This window comes from Natrix helvetica (genome assembly GCF_964273705.1).
Source record: "Natrix helvetica genome assembly, chromosome: 2".
Lineage (NCBI taxonomy): Eukaryota > Metazoa > Chordata > Lepidosauria > Squamata > Natricidae > Natrix > Natrix helvetica.
This window is the reverse complement of record NC_138552.1, coordinates 260,047,936-260,069,508: the sequence shown is the minus strand read 5'-3', so window position 1 is coordinate 260,069,508 and position 21,573 is coordinate 260,047,936. Positions and strand designations below refer to the sequence as shown.

General features: G+C 38.4%; 1 protein-coding gene and 1 long non-coding RNA gene across 6 annotated transcripts in view; both read left to right on the top strand.

The window, feature by feature from the left end:
- LOC309387025 overlaps positions 1-21,573 on the top strand; it is a 317,032-nt gene that overhangs the window by 16,138 nt on the left and 279,321 nt on the right. The gene's annotated exons all lie outside the window — the stretch shown is intronic.
- Positions 1-21,573, top strand: part of RTN4 (reticulon 4) — a 50,850-nt gene that overhangs the window by 9,270 nt on the left and 20,007 nt on the right. For 2 of the 5 annotated variants that reach the window (XM_081943089.1, XM_081943091.1), the window contains exon 2: positions 4,449-4,505. The exons of 1 other annotated variant lie outside the window; for it this stretch is intronic. In XM_081943089.1, the coding sequence (XP_081799215.1) occupies positions 4,449-4,505 (57 nt within the window). Of the gene's footprint in view, positions 1-4,448; positions 4,506-5,479; positions 7,808-13,066; positions 13,228-21,573 lie in introns of those variants that run through there. 2 more of the 5 variants (XM_081943088.1, XM_081943092.1) reach the window with 2 other exon arrangements.

Below are 21,573 nucleotides of genomic sequence, written 5' to 3'. Positions count from 1 at the left end.
AGCAGGCATGTCATCATGGCAAGTTGCACGCCTGTCACAAACCCATCTGTGTTTCTTTTGCCTATAAATCTGAGTTGATTTTGTCTGGGCTGAAGAAGAAATATAATGATAGCATCAATAGATATTTTAAATATCCTCTTACTTACTTAAATCTTTTTCATATTTAATATGAAATAGTACCTTTCCTCTGATCTGTTAGTCACTCTCAGACAGCATTTTGAGAATATGTTCCTTTGGGGAATTGATCCTATTTAAATTGCACATGATGCTGCAACATTACAAAAACCTGTCATAAATGGAAATCTTAAAATTTGTGGATTATTAAGATTTGAGAACCTGTTCTTTAAGTTTCTTTTCTCATTTTTGTAAATATTTAGGTTTTTTAAAAATATGCATTCATTAAAATTGTTTTTCCACATTTTCAGTTCTGTATAACCCATTTAAGTTTGCAAACAAATTTGTGGATGCCATTCATTTTGGTATATTTTTAAAATATGTTCATGCTTGTTTGCACTTTTGTCCAGGTATTCTTCTCTTTTTAATTGGCAAATTGATTTGCAATATTCAAAGAAATATAAATATAGAAAGACAAGTTTTTTATTTGTATTTTTCTCTACAGTGGTCTACTCCAGTGGTTCTCAACCTATGGTCTGTGGACCCCTGGGGCGGCTGTGATGTCATAGGAGATCTGCAAAGGCTTGAAGAAATGTTATGATTTAGATCTTGAGTTAAGTCTTGGGGGTCTGTGGCCATGGTCCATGGCCACAAAAGGTATTTAAAAGAGGTCCGTGGTATAGAAAAGGTTGAAAACCACTGGTCTCCTTGATATATAATGCTTATCAGCTGTTCCTAATGTCTAGCTGCTGCTTATTTTGTATTTTTTCAAAAATTTTCTCATAGCAATAGAGTAGTTAAAACTAGAAACATTTACATGATGGTATAAAGTAACAAAATCTTTATGCGCACATTTTTTTGTTTATATTTTCAAGCCATAGAACAATAACAAATGGTAATATTCTAATGATAAATTACTTAGCAACTTGCGGGATGGATTCCAAGTTATTCCTGACTGAGTTTTATTGGCAAGATTTTCAGAGTGAATTATCATTCTTTCCAGGACTGACAAAAAGTAACTAGTTCAAAGTCACTCACCTGGCTTCACTGCCTGCAACTCAGTCTCCCTCAGCATTGTGCCTTAATCACTACATTTACTTTAAAATTATTTCATAATGTGTGTCGTTATTTTCCATTACCAGATTCTTTTCTTCTTTGAATAAGCATAGAGCTGATTGTTCGGAATAGAACTAGAATTAGTTCCTTTGCTTAATTAAATATTAAGAAATCAAAGGCTAAATAAAATTTGGGTTTTAGAAATTGAGCGAAAATTCCAAAATAAGAGCAGAAGTGTTTGGTACAATATGTTATATTTGAAGGGCTGTTCAATATAACATATACCATTAATGAAATGGAGAAATATTTATTTTTAAAACAATGTTTTTCAGCTGCTTTTCTAAAAGAAGTAGCATATAATATGTGTAAGAGTGAAAAAGTATTTTAGTTCGGAATCTGCAGATGAATGAAACCACTATAAGCAGAAACAAGAATGCAAATATGTGTAGAGAATAAAAAAGAGCAACTTGCTAGTGCAATAATGGAGCAACTTTTCTGTATTTCTCTGCTCCTTGAAATATGGAGTTGGTGGAGTGGTAACTTTCTCTTTTCTGATTCCCATTAGGTTAGCCTTTCTTGTCTCATTATTAGCAATAGGCTTTTCTTAAATTCATAACCAATAAAATTGTTTTATGTCATGGTCTCCATCTGGTACTATAAAACTCAATCAACTCCATAAATTGATCTTGGAAATGCATTAAAAACTAAAATCTTAATATTCATTCAAAGTAGCATATTATAGAAAAAAAGCCTTTTACACTTCCTTAATGGATGCTTAACATCCATTTATTCAGCAATTATTCAGCAACCATTCAAAATTACAAGTGTGAAAATTACTGAAAAAATGTTGCAGCATCCCCTGGTCATGTGATAAATTATTCAGGTTATAGTTACTTATGCTGCTGCCAAGCCAACAATCCTCATTCCTGCCACCCATAACACTTGCTGGATTGCATTCTCTAGCACCCACTTGTGCTTCCCAGTACTCATCCGTTGTGCAAAGGATTGTCCTAGCTGGCCTAGAATTCCTTTCCAGCATTGCCTGAGAATGATGAGAGTTATGCAACCAGATAGCTGCTTTAAGAATACTGCCACTATTCACAGGGAAATACAGCCAACGTAGCTTCTCTACTTAGGCAATAGTAGCCCTTCATTCCACAGAGGACCATATGACAGATTGATGCTACATTGGACTAAAAAAGGCACTTCATAGAGGGCATGGCCTGTTGGTTTACAAAGTAATGATTCAGAATGATTCACTTAACCACATTGCTTAGTGATGGAAGTTCTTCTAATTGTGGTGATACGTTGAGGACTACCTGTAATGCTTGTGGTAATGACAGAGCAGCTTCTAAAGGCAGTCGCTGACATGCCATTTGTTCAAATAAATTATCATGTCAATTGTCCCAAAGCTGCTTTTTCAAGAGGCAAGTAAACCTTCTTGTTTTTCTTTTTCTTTGAAGACATTTCTCTTCTCATCCAAGAAGCTTCTTCGGTTCTTCAACAATAACCTAGGTGACTGAGAATCTCCATAGACATTTAGCTATACCATGTCAATTTTATTCTCACAGGCTGCAGTCCATATAAGACTGTTGATAGTACACCCCCGTATCATTATAACTTTCAGGGATACAGGAGTTGATGTGCAGCAGACTAAAATCCAATAGAGAATATGTAGCCAAACCTTCCAATTGAATATTAAATACCAAAACAATAATATTCAAAAGGAATTTCCTCTACATTATGTTAGGGTCCCATGCCACTACACTTCCAGCAGGTGTATGTCTATAGTTATGAGCAGTTATAACTGCATAAAATGATCTGCCAATAGCTCCTTCATTTTTTTTCTGTTGCCACTGCACTACAGAGATACTTTACTTATACTAACTTTTGGAAGCAAACCTACAAAAGTACTGAGAGAGGGCTCAGCTATCTACATTTATTGTTATGCAGCTATAATGTGCATTGCCTCCCTTAAATGTGGTCTGGTTTGCTCACTTTCTAAATAGTTTTTAAAGATCAAATGTATTTTATGTTAGTGCAAACAGTTAACAGCTGTATTTAGAAAGCATAGAGCAATGTAGTAATCAGATCCAACCCAGGCCATGCCTTTTGTGGTCTGAATGGTACATTTCTCCAAGGGAACTCATGACAGGCATAATTAAGTGCCCATACCAAATCCAAAGCATCTCTGTTTTATATCTGAATACTGTAACCTCTAGAAGTATCTTGTCTTGGATTAGAAGACAGTTCAATGAAGTACAGTATCTGAATGGAATCAAATCTGAATTGTTTTGATAATGTAGCAGAGCATAGATACTTTTTAAAATTCGATTTGGAAAATTGAATCCTGTTACTTTGACACTTTGAATCAAAGGACTTATCAGAACTAGTATGCACTCTTCTTTTCTCCAACATTCTAATTGTAAAATAATTGCTTGACAGAATTGTTCAAAGATGTGAACTGAAAGTGGGGGAAACCCTGATTTTTTTGTCAGTCTCTGAACTGATGTTGTTTTACTGTTTGATTCAGTGTAAATCCCTCAGTATTATTGTATATTACGGACTATTGAATTAAATGAAAATGCAGCAAGAATTTACTAGATTTGTGGAAGAAGAAAAAGGATTCATCTATACAAACATGAAATTTCAATCTAGCATATTGCATTTTGCTTATCTTGCAAGTTTCATGACTTTATATTGACATTCTTGATTGTTCAATAATAATAACAATTTAGGAAAAGTGGTTTCTAGAGTATATTACATTGCTAAGTTCACTGTGGTATTTAGTTTTTACCAGAGATACAATTATTATTTAATACTTATTTACATATTAACTTTACGTATTAAGGTGGAAGGCTAGAAAAAGTGCAGTCCTTCTCTCTTACTGAAAGCCCATAAAACTGTCCTTGTGATGATAAAATTAACTGAAATATTTATTTGCATTTGTGAAGTCATTAGATGCTCTAAATAATTTCTAGATTTGATTTGGTTTAATGTAATGTGTTTTGTGAGAGTTCTGACTGGTGAACCCAAATCTCCCTCTAATATAGTTGATATAATGTACACTTCCAGCTGATATAGAGGATGCTGTTTGTAGTACAAAACTGGAGACATGTAGCACGTAATTCCCATATTCAAATTTTCTCTTCATTTCTCTTGTGTAAAAGATCTGTTAAAGATTGTAAACTGAATATTGCCGTCCCTTATTTCTTTTTTGAAAATACTTTGTTTTCCATACTTATTTCTGCTGAGGTCATACTGTATTTGTTTTTCAGATGAGACTCTTTTTGCTCTTCCTGTTGCATCTGAACCTCTGATGCATTCTTCTGCAGGCAAGTCATTTCAGCTAGCCTTTTGCATTAGAGTACGCCCAGTGTCTTTTGTATTCCCTTCCCACTAATAGCATCTTTGTGTATTTACTAAAATTTGGTTTGGATCCAAGAATGTTAAACCCAAATTTAATAAACATAACTTTGGTTTTTTTAGAGACATAAAATAAAATACAAATTCAGAGTGAATGTTTTTAAATTCAAAACACACTTTTTGAATTCTTGGACCCTTCTCTACAAGATGATTTAGGTACTGATAAACTGTTTTTAATATAGCTCCTATTGCTGACATAGTTAGCATTAATTATGTAGAATTAATGATGTATTAGTGTTGGTGCTGCTTGCTACTGTAATTGTAATAAGTTTTTTCCCCTTTTTATCATGTTATATGGACCAGTACAAGTATAATGATTACCAATTTTTAAAACCGGAAATAGGCTACAGGCTTGTGTTTTCTTCCTTTCCCCTAGCATTAATTTCCTCTTTCCTAGGGTTTACTTTTCATGTTGTTAGTACATATTCTGGTTAATGCTGAACAAGTTTTATCACTGAAACTGATTAGTATTGAACATAGCTAATGCACATAACAGAAAAAGCAGCAGAGGGAAAAAGAAATGCCTGTCTGTAGCCACTAGCCAGTCTCTGAATTATTGTTCAGAGATAACATTTCCTTATTGGCAACTTTTTTAAAAAACAGAAGGGAGAATTAAGATAAAGGAGAACCATTACTCATATCTATGTTATGAACCTTGTACGCTTAGTACTGTTCTGAATTCTTCCAGGGGTTTATTATTTTGCATAGCATTCACAGCTTCATTAACTTTGATTCTATTTTCTTAATCTTGCATGCTTTTTCTGTTAATCATTCTACAATAAGATTTGAGCTAGCCATTGTTTTGGAACCTGTCATTAGCATTGCTTTAACTTTTGAGGTTACTTGCATTGCTGCTAACTGTCCTTTCTGTCCACGGCCACAGACAAAGGTATGGACTTGCAAGAACAACTGGGTCATGCATGCTCAGCCAGGCAAGAAGATTTTGCTGCTGCCTCTCTTGATGCTACTGCTTCTCTTCCCTCCCTCTCTACTCTTTCAGTCAATCCTTTTAAAGAGTATGCGGCTCTTGATACAATATCAGATGAACTATCTACAAAACATAGTTACAGTCCATTTGGGAGTGATGTGTTTAAACTTACTACCCAGACTGCACAAAACCCATTCCTTGCAGATGATGGCAACGAATTTGCAAATGTAAAACCTTCATACACTGTGGATCATTCATTCTGCCTATTTCAGACTAAGGAACCATTGGATACTAAAAGAATTCCTGATACAGAAGAATTATCCATATGCCAACAGGATTTTTCTCCAGAATCACCTGTTGAATTATTTGTAGAGCAAGATAAAAAAGAGGGGAAGCATGCTATCTATGATCATGGTGAAAATATAACTTTAGTGGATAATCATTATTCAAGAGATGAATATGCAGATTTAAAGCCTTTTGAACTCTCCTGGGTTAGTAATGAAAATAATTTTAAGGAGGTATCTGAGAATGAGATAGAAAATAAATTAGGAAGTATTGCAGACAAATACGTTGAGGACGCTAAGACTCTGTCTGCCCATAAAGTCATTGAAAAAGAGAATGAAAGCAGCAATGAAGATATTTCTTTCCCCAACACTCCAGAAGCCTCAAAAGAATCTTCACAGTCTTACATTACTTGTACAGAATTTGAATCATCAGAGAAAATTGAGAGCAATATGGTTACATCTCTCCCTCTAACAGAAGAAAAGGCATATGAAAATAAAACAGATGAGAAAAAGATAGCAGAAATGATGGACCAATTTAGCAGTACCCAAATTGATTTGACAAGTGACCAAGAGCAGAAAGTTGATTCAAAGAAAGAAGATACTTTGTTGAGGAAGGACTCTGATACTAATATCTCTGAAGGTCTAACTCCAGATTTGGTTCAAGAAGCTTTTGAGAGTGAACTTCATGATGTAATTAGTCCCAAGCTTGCTTATGAAACAAAGATTGATTTGGTTCAAACATCTGAGTCATCACAAGAGTCTTTGAATATTGCTGTACAGCTCTGTCCTTCCTTTGAAGGAGGGTCTGAAACATCTCCATCCCCTATCTTACCAGATATTGTTATGGAAGCACCATTAACTGCAAACTCTGCTGTGGTTGGAGGGCCTCTTGTGCAGCTTGAAATATCCCCATTTGAAACATTCACTACTGCTGATGACTATGAGAATGATTATGATAATGTAACACAGAAATCTGAGAAGCCTCCATCTTACCAGGAAGCAACAAATATACCAGTAATGCAGGCAAAAGAAATCACAGTTGAATCTGCTAAGAAACCCGACAATGAGAATAACTCGCCTTTAGAAGATTTAGATACTTCATATATATCAATTGCATGTGATTTAGTTAAAGAGACTAAAGTATCTTCATCAGAGTTCACCGATTATTCAAAAGCAGAAATCACAGAGTATGTATCACAATCTGTGCCTGAGTACAGTGAGCATCTTGAATGGACCTCATTGCCATCTGACAAAAGCTATTCATTTAGTGGTCAACCCGAAATTAATCTTGTGCAGAAAGAAGAAGCTGTGAAAGGATCGTTATTTGAAACAACCACCAATATAATACCAAATGGAGGCCAGAAAGAAACATACAAAGAAGTACAATCTTCTCTTAGTGAACCTTACTTGGAGTCATTCCAGCCTCAACTGGAAACTTCAAAAAATGAACCAAATACTTGGTGTTTGGAAGCAGAGGCTGCAGATCTAGCTAAGAAAGAAAAGACCCCGCAGCAACACATGGAAGAACTTGGTGGCTATACTGATGATTTTTCTGTTTTTAAGGAACCCATAGTGAAAGAGAAAATTGTGCTGTTTGCACAGTCCTCTCCAGATGCAGATGGCACAGTCCCTTATCAAGTTGACAAGCTGATGAGAAGTACTGAAGATATATTAAAGGAGAATGAAAGTAACAATCCTTGTGAAACTCTTCAAGCTGAGCTGATACCACCTGCTTACCAAGAAGTAGCACAGGACTTGTCTCTAAAAAACATACATAGCAAATTTGAAGAGCAGGATCTTTCTTTAGAAAAATCCTCTGAAGACCTGGACAGAGAAGTAAACGAAACAACTAAGGAGGATTTTCCCCCTGATGTTACTCCTTTGCCCTCAGAGAAAAAAGTAGTCAATGTAAGAAAGGGAGCTGAGAGCCAAGATGTTTCAGTTAAAGAAAAGGAGAAACCCCTTTCTATGTTTTCATCAAAGCTGAGTGAGCCTTCAGGTAATCTGCTTTAACTTCTTTTGCATTTCATTAACTACATTTCTTCTGCATGTCACATTTCTGTCGTGTGTGTTTTCATATTATACAGCTTTTCTGCTGAGAAAACAACTATTGGTATTTATGTTCTTTGCTTGCCATTGTTCTGAATATAAATAGCCATTTTAATTTCAGTTTTATCTTGATCATAACAGCAACTAGATGCTGCAGTTTAAACTGCCTTTATGAACTTTCCTCAGCTTGATTCTCTCTGCATGTGTCCAACTTCCAGAATTCTTTTGAGTATAATGGCTGTGAATTCTGGTGCCTGAAATCCCAATATACTTATAGGGAATTCTGTGAGTTTTAAATATGAATTTATTCAAATGCTTGTGAGTGTTAGTGTAATGCTCAACTGCAACTATATTTTATTATACTTATTATTGAAACTTCTGCCTTACTTACTGCCACCTCATTTTGATACCAAAGTGTATTTAGTTCTTCCATTTTTCAGATTATGTTGAGTAGTTCACTAGAAAAATGATGATATGTAGTAGCAGTGCAAAAGGCAAGATCCATGGTTTGGAATAAGAAGGAAAATGTTTAAAACAGCTATTGTTAAGTTCTTTATATAAATTGGCAGTGTGGTTTTGTCTGGCATGCTTATTCAAGTCTAGTTGTTTTGTTTCAGAAAAAGTACCTCACAGTTGAAAAAGCAGAAATTGGAGAGGACTGAAGCTTAACTAAAATGAAACATTTGGGTAAAGAGTAAAAATGATGATTTCATAAGAATAGGTCTTTTTTAGTCTTATCAGTTCATTTCTTATGTTCAAGAACATGCTTTCGTTAGATCTTACTTTGGAAGAGGTCTTGAGAAATTTGTAAAAGAGAAATAACATTAGTTTGAGGGTATTCAAAGTAATGATATTTATGATCATAATAAAGATTTGATTGGTTGCTAAATGGATCTTTTCAGTTTAAAGACTATGCATATAATGGAAGAATAAAGAATGGGAGAAACGCTGTTGGGTTCAGCAATTCTTGTGCCCTTCGTATAGCTTATAGTTGGAAATTGTATCCATTACAAATTGTACCCAATATGTTATCTATTTCTAACAAGAGGATAATTTAATTAACAAGAAGGGTGGTTTAGCTTCTTTCCTTTGTATTTGCTAATGTGCAATTTGTACTCAGACCCGAGGATTATACATTATTTTAAGTTTGAGAACTAGAACTTTTTTATTTTATATTTTACAGCAGCCCTTCCTTTGGGTGTGTGTATTTATCAGCATTATCATAAAATTTGAAATGATATGTAAGAATTGCCTAAGTATGCTAATTAGGGCAACTTCACACTGTTGTGTAATATATGGAAGTCACAGAAATAGGATCATTCCATAAATTGAAGAAACAATAATCTTATGACATTTTTAGATGTGTGTAGAATTGTTGACCAGGTTCTGCATTTTCATTTGCTTTTAATGTGTGGCAAGGTCCTGTTTTTTATTTTTTTATGTAAGTGCATTTTATGCAACTTTTTAAATATTAGTAGCAACCTTAGGAGCAATGTGCTCGTTTGAGATTCTATGACTCTAACATGTAGCCTGGATTAAAACGGTAAAAATGAAAACAAAGGAAGAATAAGCCATTATGTCCATTTCATTTGCCAGAGAAAATTAAAACAGAAAAAAAACATACCATTTCCCCACAAGGGAATAGCTTGAATACCTGTAATAGCTATCTTTTAATGGCCTTTCTAAACCAGAGCAAGGTTGGAACCAATTTAATTTTAGGGGAATGCTATTTTGTTGAATTGCATCACATTGGTCAACCTGCTAGATTCCCACGCCCACCCCCCTGGATGTGGCTTCTGCTATTGGCTACCACCAAACTTTATGTAGCACTGTGTCCTTCAGAGGTTATGTGGGAAAAGGTGCTCTTCAGTCTCTACTAGGAGGAATCCATTCTGACCTTGGGCAAGCTGTTCCAAGGTAAGGAAAATGCAACCAAGAAGGCCAGGGAGTGAGAACATGTAGCACGTCTTTTCAGCTTGACATATTGGGCTGGAAAATTCAATCTGGAATTTGGCGTAGTTAGAATTGGAGCCATAAGAATGTTATAGATTTTACCTGTACTTTAAATTGGACTAATTTGCAACCAGTGTATCCCTCACAATATCAGTATCACTTTACTGTAGTGGCTTCTACCAGCCATAAGTAGGCAGCTGCATTCTTTACTATCTATAGCTTTAGCAAGGGCAGCCCATATAAAACAAATTGCAATTGTGTAATTAGAAGATGAAAATGGCATGAATTAATGAAGTCATTGTCTCCTTGATCCAAAAAGGTTGTAACTGTTGAATGTGCTGAAACTAATCAATGGCTGTTGTTACGCCCATCTCACCAAAAGTGACTCTGGGTAACATAAAGCAGATTTAGGGGGAAAAACTTGAATTAGAATCTAGTTAGAATCAAATGATAAGAAATAAGTTTTTTAGAAGATGTCTTGATGTTTAAAATCATAGATGTTACTCTGTAGGCCAATTGCCTGAAGAAATTATTGAAGGTATTTTGTTTATGCACAGTCCTTACCTATTCCTGTTCAGCAGGGACTTCTACCTATTTCTGTTGATGCATTGATTTTTTGTCAGAATGTAAACTTTTCCACTGCCAAGCCCTCTGGCACATGTGCATTAGGTGAAAAGTCCTGTGAATTCACCAGAAAACATGCGGGTTCCATGATACCATTTTAATATCTGATTTCTGTTAAGTGCATATCTATGCTTTGAGAAAAAGTATTTCCAATTATCTGATAATTTTACAATGTACAGTATCCTGAAACCTGGCAATTAAATGGCTAATTCTTGGAAGGGAAAAAATTATTCTTTTATTTATTAGATTTATATAGTCATTCTTCTCAGATATATGACTCTAGGCAGCTTGTAACATTAAAATAATTTTAAAAATGTGAATAATTGAGTATCATTCATCTATAATAGTAGCTATCATTCTACGTTTTGGTAATGAATTTTCTTAAGATAACTAATAATCCAACTGATTAATTGATCAAAATTTGCTGCCAGGTATTATATTTTTCCTTGATATTTAGCTTTCCTACTGTGTATAATTTATTCTTCTGATGTTTTTGAAAAAAGAATAATACATTATCTTCAGAGCTAATTTTAGTTAAAATGCTAGTTATGTTTTTTCTATTTTAGAAAAATGTCACCAGTCAGATTCATTTCAGTACCAATGTATAATTTAGACTCTCCTTAATTAATATTTTACAAGTATCAACTAGGCTCTTAGAACAAAAACATTAATATATGCAGTAAGAGGATTGCTGTTTTTAAAATTTAGCTTATGTGTTGAGCCAAGCAACCCCAGTTATATGTTCAAATAAATTTTGCCTATATTGCCTGATTGAAACTAATTTCAATGTATACTTATAACCTGAGTATATCAGTTTTGTAGAACAATGCATTTAAAGTGTGGAGGAATCACTGCTAGCTGGAGAATTTCATTGTCCTAGTTAAAAATGGGCTAGTAAGATCATAATTACAGAGAATGAAGAAAGAGCTCTCACAATATAGAAGCCTTGAATATTTTATTCAAAATATTTCTAAAAAACCAGCATGATCTCACTTTTAATTAATGTTATTGCCAGCTTTCCATTGCAAGGATGAAGAACTCATTAATTACATATTAGTTGCTACAGATCATTAAATGTTTGACTCTAACTTTGTTTAGAGTTCTTCAGTGGGATTAAATAATTTTAATATTTTTATTTGAAATGCACTTAGTATCTTTAAGTGCAATGCAAAGCATAAAAATATAATGCAACATAGATTAAGAGCTGCAATATAATAATTTAAAGCAATTTATAATGTCAGTTTTGCTAGTTTGCAGGTTTGCAATATAGTTTATATATTATTACAATATTTAAAGATATTTCATCTAATTTACTTTATATACCACTTTTATTGCATGTATTCTAACATGTATTCTGTCCTGCTTTGAGCATCATAGTTTAGTAAGGATTTAGACAAACCAGAACAGTGTCAAAGGAAGATGATCAGGAGATTAAAATCTAAATGTTATGAAGAATGATTGAAGGAATTGGAAATGTTTATTCTTGAAAAGAGTGAATTTGCAAGGACAGCACTCTTCAAATGTCTAAAAGGATGTTATCACCTAGAAGTTGACAATAAGTGCCCTATTGTTTCAGAATGGAGGGTACTTACATTTAAAAGAAGGCACTGAACGTTAATTGGGTTTCAGCATAGAATCTGGTTTGAAGCAAAGCACCATGTGCTTTTGGACAATTCAGTGCAACCTTTATATAGACTTTTCAGTTTTGCAAATTGTTTCACATATGTGCTCCTATTCCAGATTTCTACTGAGTGATTATTAATTTGATCCGTTAATTTGTCTGTGTGTTACTTTGAAGCTACTAAAAAACAGGTTACAAATTCTTAAGCAGTTCACCCAGAGTTCTGAAATTTCAATTAGTTCAGAAACTTAAACAAATCTAAAGTAGACAACTGATGCCACCTTCTGTTGATAAATGAAAAGTCATCTTTTATTTTTTTCCTTTATTGTTATGTAGTTAAACATTTATTTTTATAAAATACCCTTTTTACATATATAAGTTAGTGCTACTAATTAATTACAAATCCACAAGAAGACTAAATATATATTTATATTCATGCAACATGTCTTAACAAGAAAGAAGTCTATATAAGAAGTTGAGACCTGATGAAGCTTAATGTTAAGATTTATGAGCAGTTAGCCTTTCTCTTGGCCCTTTTCTGCTTTGCTGATTCACTGTACTATATAATGCATACATTCTACTCTTCAGGAGTGGAAGAAATAATGCTAAAATAATTGAGCAGTGAGGTTTTGAGTATTAGAAATATACTGCCTTAATATTCCATTTGTCAGCATATATACTCTTGAGTGTAACTGTTCATCCTCAATATGGATTATATTTTTTTCAAAAAATATTTCTGTTAATACATATACTCTCATATATTTTCCCCAGATTCCAAATATTCTCAGGAAAGCTCTGTCTATGTATTAAACATCAATGTGACCCTCTTCCCCCCCCCCACCACCACCACTGGATTTTTGTACTATCAACAAGTAAATGGTTGCCAGGGTAAGCAGATTGAACTGAGGAATCAGTAGCCTAGTTACAGATTGTACTGCGTCAGTCTGCTTCACACCCAGAAGACAGTCAGGTGATTTAAGTCCTGCAGCAGTTGTGCAGCAAGCGAGAGACTGCAGACCTCTGCTGGAGGAAGCTTGACGTTTCATGTCTCAGTGTTTTATTTCTCCAACTGCGGCCTTTTCATTGAGATGCATAATTGATAAACCGAGTTGAAAGGGCAGATCCACTGTGAAGAGAGATGGACAGTCAAGTGAACAGTTGGAAGGATAAGGGTATTTGCAGTTTTGCTTTTGTTTTCAGTCGTTATGCTGCTAAGGGTTGACTTCTATACAAAAAGCTTATACTATGCATGGTGTAGGGGTAAATTTATAGCATATGCAATGGCAAATTTAGGAGGAAGAAAAATATTTTAAGAAATTAATGCTAAATATGGGGGAAAGATTATTTGTCTGACTGCAAATGTTGCAATGGATTAAGCCTTGTCATCTGACAGCATTGAACAGCTTGTCTTTGGTATGCCCTGGCTGAGCAAATGTCAGGGCTGATATGCTAGCTTTGAAAGAAAATGGCTTGGGTTTTTTGTCTGTTAAATTGTGTAGTTTAATGTAAATACTTGTCTCGTGGGTTTTTATTTTTTCTATACAGCATAATGTTCCCCACTTTTTTTTTCTTTTTTTGCAAAACAAGTAAAATCAATGAAGAGCTGTTCCTTCCTTAGTTTTCCTTCCCTCTCTGTTTTCTACCACTCCTGGCTATTTTTAGATGCTAATGTTATTCGAAGTCTCCTTGATTTCCAAAATGATCTAGTTTATTATTCAGTGTTTCAAATCCCTTAGCAATCTGGTATAAAGAAGTAACCCCAGGTAAATCACTGAACTTTGTCCCTTCAATCTCTGATTTTGTAAATATCTGTGTTGTGAAAATGTTAATTTTAAGTCTGGATCTCAATTTTTAGCTTCAGTTCAAGTGGCCAGACAAAATTCACTTTAAGGAGATTTTGTTTTAAGGAGAACTTCCTGGGATAGTTTGGGTGTGTGGATAATGGAGAATCATACTCAAGATGGTATGGAGTCTAAAGTTCATAGCTATGGTTTCAGAAATATACAAAGGTTGCATAAGCACATTGTTTTTTTAATTTGCTTTAGTCATATTTTTTCCTGCCTCTTTATGTTTTAAGTTCATCAAATTGGACATGATATCAAACATAGTAAAACAAATTTTATCTGTTCTGATAAGTTAATGCTGTCTCTCAAATTTGTAGTAATCCTTTAGATACTTTAGTGTGGGGAGCAGCATTGAAATATGAAATATATATAATCCTAAATGTTGAAAAGGATTACTTTACTGATGAATTATATTGCAGACTTTTTCTCCTAAAATGAAATGATACATATTTTTATTATATTGCTACATAGTTCTATCTATAATCTATGTGAAGATTGTGCAAATTTTACTGTCAAAAATGTTGAAAGCAAGATTAGAATCAGTGAAGTGCCATGATCCATTGAAGTGGTTGCCAGGGGATTATTGCACACAGTTTGATGCATTACCTCAGTTAAAATGCTTCCATGTACATTTCTGGTTTTAGGTGAAATTATTTAAATCATTTAAGGTGCTGGACATTTACACCTGGACATAGTGTAAATCAGTCTGAGCCAAAATAGAAGTATATATTTTATACTTCTTTAAACTAGATATTGCTACTATCTTTGTGGCTACCATTTTGTATAAAAATCCATCAAAGCTTTAAATATTTATTAGTTGGCTTGAACAAAATGACTAGAATTAGTTTTAACCATTAACTAGCTTCAGGACATATTTTCATATACTAGGGAAAAAAGTTAAAAAGTCCAAATATGATTACTGTAGAAGAAGACACTAAAGGCTTACACCACTTTCCCACAATTTTATTTGCAAGAAAACTCCAGGCGTTGAACAATATTTACTCATTAACTATATGCACAAATTTGATCAGTTAAATACATTTTAACAACTATTATTTTCTACCACCAAAAAGAGAATGAATGATCGAGAACTCAAGGGATTACTATTTTCTAGTATTCAGAAAGTGCTGATCTAAAAACTGATAGTGTGTGTACTATGATGATACTAAAACTGCTGCATAAAGGAAATATGTGCTATATAGTGTAGGAACATCTTTCGTACTATCGAAACTGCAAAGATATTGTTAGGCATACTCCAAGTTAAAATGCCTTTTTTTAAAGAACTGGCAGTAGGCCTTAATTTTTTGTTGGGTTTTGTTTGATTTAAATTTACCTTTTGATAATGGAAGGTACTTACAGAAATAACTTAAGAATATTGGCTAGCTAAATGAACCATGCATGTGTGCTCAGGGGATTTACCCATAGTCAGAGATTCTGACCCTGCGTTAAACTATGCTTGATCTTTGCTGAAAGGCTGAGAAATGATTGAGGTAGACAAGGATGGTATAATATTTTGTAAGGATCATAAATGGGTAAAATCAAGAGAAAGATATGCATAGCACCAATTACTTAAAATTCGAATCAAGGAGTGATGTTCATTTGCGCATTTTATTGTATTCCAAAGCTTCAGTTTGATGATAACTTTTGGAGAAGTTCTGTTAATTAATTATCTGACTTCGGCCTGAGCCAGTTGTTTATAGCAGTATATATGAGCCATAGCTAGATGATAGCCTAGCCTGCAAGGTCAGTTTGCAGCTTAAGTGTTGTAAAACTTTGAACTGTATCTCTTACCTTGAAACTTCTACTTAAAACTTTTGCAATAGGTAATGGTGTGCTAAGAGCATGTTCCCCAGGCCCTATCAGATAATTCTAATAATGAGAGCTATTTGAAGGAAATAAAATTAGTAGAAAATAGTGCTTGTAGTTGAAATAAAGTAATTACTCATACCAAAACTTTACTAGCTTGGGTGGTGTCTTAATATTTGTAAAAATTTCTGTAAGAATAGTGCATTAATTGATATTATAATACTTTATCATGTTGCTTTGCTGCTTATACATAACCTATTGAATTTATGCAGGCTCTGGGATTTCATGCTTATGCAGGCAACAGAAGGTACACATCCAGATGCTTAAATATAATTCATTAACTTTGCCAAAGAAAGTTGAGATTCGAAACTTCAAAATTGTCTGTCAATTTTGTATGTTTTTAAATGTAATCTTAATAAGGATTAGCATTGTATATGACACAAAAGTTAGTGTTCTGTGACTCAGTTTTCTGTATTGAGTTTCTAGACATACTGTATTTAAATAATCATACTTACAAACCTCCCTTCTCTGCTAGCTATTACTCAAGCAGATAACGTAGATTGTTGTCAATTTACAGTCCTAATTGGGATTGTAATTTTGGTCATAAATTATTGTCATAAGTCAAGGTACCACGTGATCAGACTTTAACTTATGCGCTGTGAGGCTAATGCTTTCTGTTTTAGCCAGACAGTTATTGTATGCAAGATTGTATTAATTCTGTATATCTACAATGAAATTTGCTGTTCAGTCTTGTTCTAGAATAGTGAAGTATTACTAGAGCATATGGAGTTCCCTAAAGCCTTGAAGATGGCAATCAGAGGATCTTCAAAAATTGCCACCAATTTTGATTGTGACAGAATAATATATACATTAATGATATTGACTACCAAAATTAAAATTAAATCTGATTTAATCTTTGTCCTGACCCTGTCCAGTTTTTGAAGTGTGCCCTTTTGTATGCATTTGAATGACCAAGTGAGGCCTGAGACTAAGAAAAGAAAATGCATATTTCATTTGGAATGCATATAGCTGTAATCACCTGACAATGTGCTGTAAATAACTAATCTTGATTGATCTTAAAAAGCTAAATTTGTTTGGATCTGGTTAATGCTTTGAGGAGTACCCTGTGAAAATCTGGCTATAAATTTTATAGGAAAATAAAAATTGAAAGGAGGCATTGACAAAGTATTACCGTACATTGTCAAGGAAACAACATAAAGGTGTCTTCAAAGGCACTAGGAGTTTATCTTGACTCAATTGACTCTATCTTCTTTTCCCCAACTCAACAGAATCAAATTTGGTAAAAGGAGAAATCAGCAAAAGAAAGATTAAAAATGGACTAGATTTAGCAGGGGACTGCAGAGGAGGAAAACATACCAGTTAAAATTCTTCCAATACATCGATATGAGGGAGACTGTTGGGCTTGGGCAGTATCTAAATATGTTGCCAGCTAGTCCATTCTAAGCTACTTGTTTTTCCAGTGGAAGAGAGGGAGGGGTCACGTGTGGGTATTCTCAAAGCCTGATTGGTTCAAAGACTGAGAGAAAACTTCTTAAATATTCCTTCCTTCTCCTTATCTCCCAGTTTCCTCTCAGTCTTTTGGTCCAAGCACTGTTGAGATAGTAGGTAGATTTAACTTATCAACTTTTTAATAATTGGAGAATTCAATTCAATTAAATTCGATCCTATTGGACACTCTATAAATTTCCAAATTTCTGCTGCGGCCCAAGGGACACTAATTCTGCCCCGCGTGGTCGGGGGGAGCCCCGTGGGGCACTGCGACTCCCTCTCCACGGGCCTGGAGCTCTTCTCCCTATCCCCGGGCCAGCGGGGGTGACGGGCTCCAAAGCGCAGCTTCAGGAGCTTTTCTTTTAAACTGTGCTAATTGCCGCCGCTCGTAGGAGCGCACGAAGAGCCCGCCGCCGGGTTTTTTCCCACTCTGCGGAGCTGCGCAAGGCCAGCAGGCTTTGTCACTGGGTTTCTGAGTCGAGAGCCCGTTTTCAACAGCGGAGAGCCCACCCGCGCATTTGGGACCAGTCGCAGGCCCCTGGGGAACGTGCCAGCCGCCCAAAGAGCTGTCAGCCGTCTTGAATGCCACGTGCGGAGGGCCGATAAAGGCCTCGTGGGCGCTTCAAGGCCTCAGCAGGGAGGCCAGAGATTTAACAGCCCGCAAGCTCCTGAGGGTCCAGGGTCTGGCGGGGCCTACAGAGGCTCAAACAGATTTGTGAGTGGGGCGTTGGAGGCGACACCAGGGGTTCCCCAAGACCCTGCAGAGGCCTCTAGGGCAGCTGGGGAGGATCAAGGCCTGGGTTCCAAGGCAAGGGTGGTAGCAGACAAGCCCATGGCTTCCCAACGCCCCTCTAGGGCCATAACCAGGGAGGAGGCAAGGAGGCAAGGAGGCAAAAGGCACTAGAGATGACCTTTGCCAGGGCCGAAAAGCAGGCCCAAACTACTAGGCCCAGGTCGCCCAGCAGGTCCAGGTCTCCAGTCAGGCCAGCCTCTATTCAATCAGTCTCCTCCAGGGGCTTCAGTCCATCCTCTCCTTCGGTCTCCCCACCCAGGTCTCAGTTCTATTCCAGACAAGGGGTGTCACCTTCCCCTCCTGTCTCACCGAATTCCGAAAGGGAGGGGGCTGGAGACCCTTTGGAGGGTCCCTCTGGAACACACCAGACCTCCCGCAGAATAGCCTCTCAGAACCTTGGTTCCTCTCATGAGGAGGTGGAGGATCTGGAACATCTTCCTGAGAATATTAAGAGGCTTATTTCTGCAGCCATCACACGGGGCATTGCCCAGAGGGAAAGGAACTCCCATTCCTATACAACCCAGGGCAGCCAAAGCCTGCAGCATAGGGCTCCTTAACCATCTATGGTCAGTGAGGGATCCATCCTGGGGGAAGACAATCTCCAGGACATGGGGTTCTCGGAGGAAGAGGACTCCGTTCCTCCAGACCCTCCTTCTTCCACAGGTCTTTCCCCCCCAGCAATGTTCAAAACCCTATTACACAAGGCCAGAAAGACCACCAAAATTGGGATGGGAGATCCTACGGTTCCCCCACCTAGGGATCCTGATATGGCTATGTTTTCCAACACAGCCACCAACAAGGAAGAGATTCCAGCTCCCCCCTGTTTATGGAGGTGGTTAAGAACCAGTGGGTTCGCCCCTCGAATTTCTCTAATCCAGGGAGCAATGACCGACGCTTTTACAATGTAGAGCAGGCCTTCGCCCAGGTCCTCCAATTGCCAACTATTGACACTCCCATTGCAGCCTTGGTTTCCTCCTCTCCGGTGGTCTCTGGGGACGCCGCGGATAAGATGAAACCAGAGGACAAGACGGCGGAACTTATCCTGTGGAAGAATTTCAACGCTTCCGCCTGGGCCATAAAGTCCGTGGCATCATACTTCAACCGTACCACGGTGATGTGGCTCTGCCAGCTCCAGGATCGCATCCCGATCCAGGATGAGCACCTCCATCAGGATATCATTAAAATAATGACTGTGGCCCAATTTTCCGCCGATGCGACCCTGGACGTGGTTAAATTCACCTCCAGCGCCTTGGCCACCTCGGTTACATCCCGTTGTCTGCTGTGGTTACATAACTGGCTGATGGACAATAAGGCAAAATGGAATCTGGCTGCTGCCCCTTTCACCGGTTCCAAGCTTTTTGGGGAGGCTCTTGACCCAATCTTGGTCAAGGATAAAGACAAAAAGAAGGTTCTCCCGTCTAACGCCAAAAAGACCGAGGCCCGCACTCACCCTTATTGCAGACCTTCATACAGGGCCCCGGATCATGACCAACAGCACCGGTATCAGTTGTTTAGGTCAGACAGACAGTATCCGCGACAGGCGTATCAGGACCATAACAGGTTTCAACACCATTCTTGGCACCCCTTTCGGGGGGGGAGGTGGTTGTCCTTTCTGCAGGGGGAAGTGACTCAAATCCGAGTCTTCCCATAGGCGGCGGTCTGTCTCACTATGCAGATCTTTGGGATGAGATAACCTCGGACCCTGGGTAAGATCCACAGTCCGTCACGGCCTGAGACTGGAATTCCTCTCCACCACCACCACCCTGAATCTCTTCAGGTCATTCCCACCATCAAGGTGCTCGGAGCGCCGCCGCCTGATGGATCTGGCCATAAATACATCTTCTTGAAATCGAGGCGGTGGAGGCGGTTCCTTCTATGGTATGAGGTCAGGGCTACTACTCCCATCTGTTCGTGGTCCCGAAGAGCTCGGGGGTGGGTGATTCTGGATCTGAAATGCCTGAACTGCTACCTGGTCTACAGGCGCTTCAAGATGTCCTCCGTCAAGTCAATTCTGCAGGGCATTCGGAGGGGGGACCTCTTGGCATCAGTAGACCTCACAGAGGCCTACCTCTACATCCCCATCCTGCTGTCCCATCGCAGGTACCTAAGGTTTTCACAAGGGAATCAGCATTACCAATACAGGGCTCTACCCTTAGGTCTGGCGTCCGCGCCCCGCACCTTCACAAAGGTCCTGGCGGCATTGGAGGCTCACCTCTGGACTGTCCCAGTGAGACTCCAATGCTACCTGGACGACGTCCTAGTTCACGCAGGGTCCCTTCCACAGGCAGTGACAGATCTCCAGCTTACCATCCAGTGTCTTCAGGTCCTGGGGTTTTCAGTCAACTTCCCCAAAAGCCACCTTTCCCCTTCCACTCGCATACTCCACTTGGGGACGGTCATAGATTCGGTGGCAGGGATAGTCCACCTGTCCCCGGACTGTCAGGCCAGCCTGCGCCAACTAGCAAACAGAAGCCAGTCAGTTTCCATCCTGACCTTGTCTCAGCTACTTGGCAAGATGGTCTCTTGCATTGGGATAGTCCCATAGGCCAGGCTGCATCTCCACCCTCTCCAGTAGGCGCTCATTCCCTTCCAGAGAAGGAGGATGAGCAACTCCCCCAGGAACATTCGCCTCCCTGCAACAGTCCGGGTGTCTCTCAAGTGGTGGCTCTCCCCAGCCCTATGGAAGGGCTGCTCAATTTGGGAGCCAGACAGAGTGAGGGTCACCACGGAGGCAAGTCTGTTTGGTTTGGGGGCCTTGATGGACTCCAGACTCGCACAGGGCCGCTGGACTGCCTCAGACCTCTGACACAATATCAATTGGTTGGAGTTGATGGCAGCTTGTTTGGCCCTCCTACACTTCAAGGACCTGGTGAAGGGCCGTCACGTGCTCCTCCTGACGGACAATGTCGCCATAAAGGCCCACATAAACCGTCAGGGTGGGACCCACTCTCTGGCTCTCTGGCTAGAGGCCTTGAGGATCGGGTCCTGGGCGGAGAGACATCTAATGTTCCTCGTGTCGGAACACATCTCCGGCGAGTCCAACCACCAGGCGGACTGGCTGAGCTGGGCGACTCTGGACAACGGTGAGTGGCAGCTCCACCCGGATCTCTTTCAGGCAGTCTGTCAGAGGTTTGGCACCCCATTGGTGGATCTCTTTGCCACGCCGGCGAATTCTCAACCGCCAAGTTTCTTCTCCCGTTTCCAGAGCCGGACCGCGGAGGCCATGGACACCCTCAGGAGCGATTGGTCTCCGGATCTGCTCTCTGCTTTTCTTCCCATACCACTCATCCTGGGGACCCTCAGGAAGGTAGTGTCGGAAGGGGCCTTGGTCATCATGGCCCAGGAGATCCTGGTTTGCAGACCTCATACAGATGTCAGTATCCCGTCCGTGGAGGATTCCTCAGAAGGAGATCGTCTTGCGCTAGGGGGTCCTGATCCACCCGGAACCCCACTGGCTCCACCTGACCGCCTGGCTCTTAAACGGCAACTCCTGAGGAAGGCTAACCTGTCCTCTAAGGTCATACGAACCATCAAGGCCTCTAGGCGCCCGTCGACTACCCGAATCT